At 37.4% G+C, this 3,769-nt stretch overlaps 1 protein-coding gene across 1 annotated transcript; it reads left to right on the forward strand.

Moving 5' to 3' along the window:
- The first annotated feature begins 1,486 nt into the window (after window positions 1-1,486).
- LOC120857359 (olfactory receptor 6C74-like) lies at window positions 1,487-2,429 on the forward strand. Its single transcript, XM_040232806.1, is given in 2 exon segments — window positions 1,487-1,507; window positions 1,509-2,429. Coding segments are annotated over 2 exon segments (942 nt in total).
- The last annotated feature ends 1,340 nt before the right edge of the window (window positions 2,430-3,769 follow it).

The raw sequence follows: 3,769 nt of genomic DNA on the forward strand, positions 1-3,769 counted from the left end.
TCCCATGGTCAGAGGAACCTGGCAGCCAGTCCATGGCGTCGCAAAGAGTCGGACACAACTGAGCAACTAACACATACACATTTTTGGCTACTCTGGGTCTTCATTGCTGTGTGGGCTTTTTCTAGTTCCTGGGAGTATGGTCTACTCTGTATGGTTGTAGTGTACGGGCTTTTCATTGGAGTGGCTTCTCTTGTTGCAGAGCACAGGCTCTAGAGTGCAGGCTAAGTAGTTGTGATGCAGGGGCCTACTTACTGTGCAGCATATGAGATTCTCTTGAACCCGAAGTCAAAGTGGTGTCCCCTTCACTGCATGGTGAACTCTCAACCACTGGGCCACCAGGGAAACCCAAGAACAGAAAATAAGACTATTTCCAATGCCCCATATTAATTTATATGAAATCAGATCAGGTTAGCTATGAAGATAAATGAGTCTAAAATCAGGCATTTGAGTTTGATTAATTGAGTAAAATGGAAAAGATGTACTGCTGCTGCTGCCACTAAGTCGCTTCAGTTGCATCTGACTCTGTGTGACCCCATAGACAGCAACCTACCAGGCTCCTCAGTCCCTGGGATTCTCCAGGCCACAACACTGGAGTGGGTTGCCATTTGCTTCTCCAATGCATGAAAATCAAAAGTGAAAGTGAAGTCGCTCAGTCGTGTCTGACTCTTTGAGATCCCATGGACTGCAGCCCTCCAGGCTCCTCCATCCATGGGATTTACCAGGCAAGAGTACTGGAGTGGGGTGCCATCGCCTTCTCCTAGCTCTGTTTATTGACAATGAATAGTGTGTGTGTGTATGAAACCTGGGCTTCAATGATATATATAATTTTGATTCTACTCTGAGAACTTAATTGAACAGGAAATGGCATATATCCAAACTCTTGGATGATATAATGAGAGAAAGCATTTATTATACTTTAAAAGTTCTTTATATCCCTGATTGACTTACATAAAAACTATCAACAATTACTACTGTTATATAGATGATTCTCTAAAAGAACTGCAAGCTGAACTTTTAATTAATCTATCCAGATATTTTGCACATGCATCTATTACTATCTCTGAAAAAATAAAACACTTTTAAAACATGAATGAGCATTGTTTTGCTGTACATGAAAAATTGCTTTGCTGCTGCTGCTGCTAAGTTGCTTCAGTCATGTCCAACTCTGTGTGACCCCATAGATGGCAGCACACCAGGCTCCCCCATCCCTGGGATTCTCCAGGCAAGAACACTGGAGTGGGTTGCCATTTCCTTCTCCAATGAATGAAAGTGAAAAGTGAAAGTGAAGTCACTCAGTTGTATCCCACTCTTAGTGACCCCATGGACTGCAGCCTACCAGGCTCCTCTGTCCATGGGATTCTCCAGCAAGAATACTGGATTTGGTTGCCATTACCTAACTTTACCTTAAATAATGATTATTCCTGTTTGTCTCCCTTGGGTTCATTTTTTTTTTCCTTCTATTCAGAGCAATTGTCAGAAAACTGGAATGGGAAATCATACAAGGGTGGTAGGTAGTGTTTATTCTAGCAGGTTTAACAAGTGACCCACAAATGAAAATTGTTTTATTTATCTTCCTACTACTCACCTACTTGCTAAGCATCACTGGCAATCTGATTATCATCACGCTTACCCTGGTAGATACTCACCTGAAGACCCCCATGTACTTTTTCCTTCAAAATTTTTCCTTTTTAGAAATTTCGTATACTACTACATGCATCCCTAAACTGTTGGTTATGATGGCAACAGGAGACAAAACCATTTCCTATAACAGTTGTGTGACTCAAGTGTTTTTTGCCTTTCTTCTTGGAGCATCTGAATTTTACTTACTGGCAGCAATGTCCTATGACCGCTATGTTGCCATCTGTAAGCCCTTGCATTACACAACCATCATGAACAGTAAAATCTGCATGCAACTTGTCCTCAGTTGTCGGTTTGCTGGATTCTTTGTCATCTTTCCACCACTCCTCTATGGCCTAAACCTTGACTTCTGTGCCTCCAACGTTGTTGATCATTTCTATTGCGACACCACTCCCCTCCTACAAATCTCCGGCTCAGATACAAAGTTAATCGAGATGATGGGATTCATCTCAGCTGCGGTGACACTGATGATCACATTGGTAATGGTGATCATATCATATACCTGTATTGCCTTGACCATTCTAAGAATTCCTTCAGCTAGTCATAGGAGAAAGGCTTTTTCAACGTGTTCTTCTCACATGATTGTGATATCCCTTTCTTATGGCAGCTGCATCTTTATGTATGTTAAACCTTCAGTCAAACAAAAAATATCTTTTTCCAAAGTAATTTCAGTGCTCAACACCTCTGTTGCTCCACTTTTGAATCCTTTCATTTATCCCTTAAGGAACCAACAAGTGAAGAAAGCCTTCATGAATATGATACACAGAGTTGTTTCTTTCTCAAAGAAATGAATATGATTTGCACTATACATAAAGAAGATAAACAAAAGCCATCAATCAACAACAGCATATCCAATGTAGTTCTAATACATATTTCCTGTGCTTTTCCTCTAATTTCTACAACACTAATCTTTATTTAAAGCTTTATTTTTACACAAATTTTGTGCTAGAATTTTAATTTTATTTATATTCTTCTATAGAGATTTATTTTGAATCTCACCTTCTTTGTACATGTAAAAGAAATTGAGACACATTTTTAATTTGTTTATCTCTCAGTTCTAGTTAGTCAAGCCTAAAAGTAACCTTATATTTGAACTATATTTGAAGCAGCTTGTAATGCCATGTTATTACTATCTTTTAGTTGTTATCATTTAATACCTACTTAAATCTAATATTTATGTATAATTTTGATACTACTAATTTATTAATGCATATTCTATGTAAAATAATAGAAAATTAAAACTAATATAATGTTCATATTCATATTTTAAATGTTTATTAAAATATGATTATTGTTTTAATACATTCTTTAGAAATTAGTTCTTTATAAGAAAGTATATATATGGAATTTAGAAAGATGGTAATGATAACCCTGTATGTGAGACAGAAAAAGAGACACAGATGTATTGAACAGTCTTTTGGACTCTGTGGGAGAGGGCGAAGGTGGGATGATTTGGGAGAATGGCATTGAAACATGTATAATATCATATATGAAACGAATTGCCAGTCCAGGTTAAATGCATGATACTGGATGCTTGGGGCTGGTGCACTGGGACTAGCCAGAGGATGGTACGGGGAGGGAAGAGGGAGGGGGGTTCAGGATGGGGAACACGTGTATACCTGTGGCAGATTCATGTTGATATATGGCAAAACCAATACAATATTGTGAAGTACTTAACCTCCAATTAAAATAAATCAATTTATATTTAAAAAAAACAGAAAAAAGAAAGTATATTTGAATACTATCTTATGAGCAAAATAAATGATAGGCAGGAAGAAAACTACATATAATATGTAATTGACCAGACAATTTTATATATTTATTTAAAAACCATAAAATAAACTATATTTTAAAGGCTATTTGGATCTTAAACATAATTTTAGGGAAAATGTGTATTTAAAAATTTATTCCATTTTTGCGATAATTTAAGTACATACATATATACATTTTGAGACAATCTAATTAAAATAAGACTTGCTGCTAAGTCACTTCAGTCCTGTCCAACTCTTAGCGACTGCATGGACTGCAGCCCACCAGGCTCCTCTGTCCATGGGATTTTCCAGGCAAGAGTACTGGAGTGGGTTGCCAAAGTCTCTCTAAATTCCTTACTAATTTTGATTCTGTTATGTGC

The sequence above is a fragment of the Oryx dammah genome, unplaced genomic scaffold (genome assembly GCF_014754425.2).
Source record: "Oryx dammah isolate SB20612 unplaced genomic scaffold, SCBI_Odam_1.1 HiC_scaffold_29, whole genome shotgun sequence".
Classification (NCBI taxonomy): domain Eukaryota; kingdom Metazoa; phylum Chordata; class Mammalia; order Artiodactyla; family Bovidae; genus Oryx; species Oryx dammah.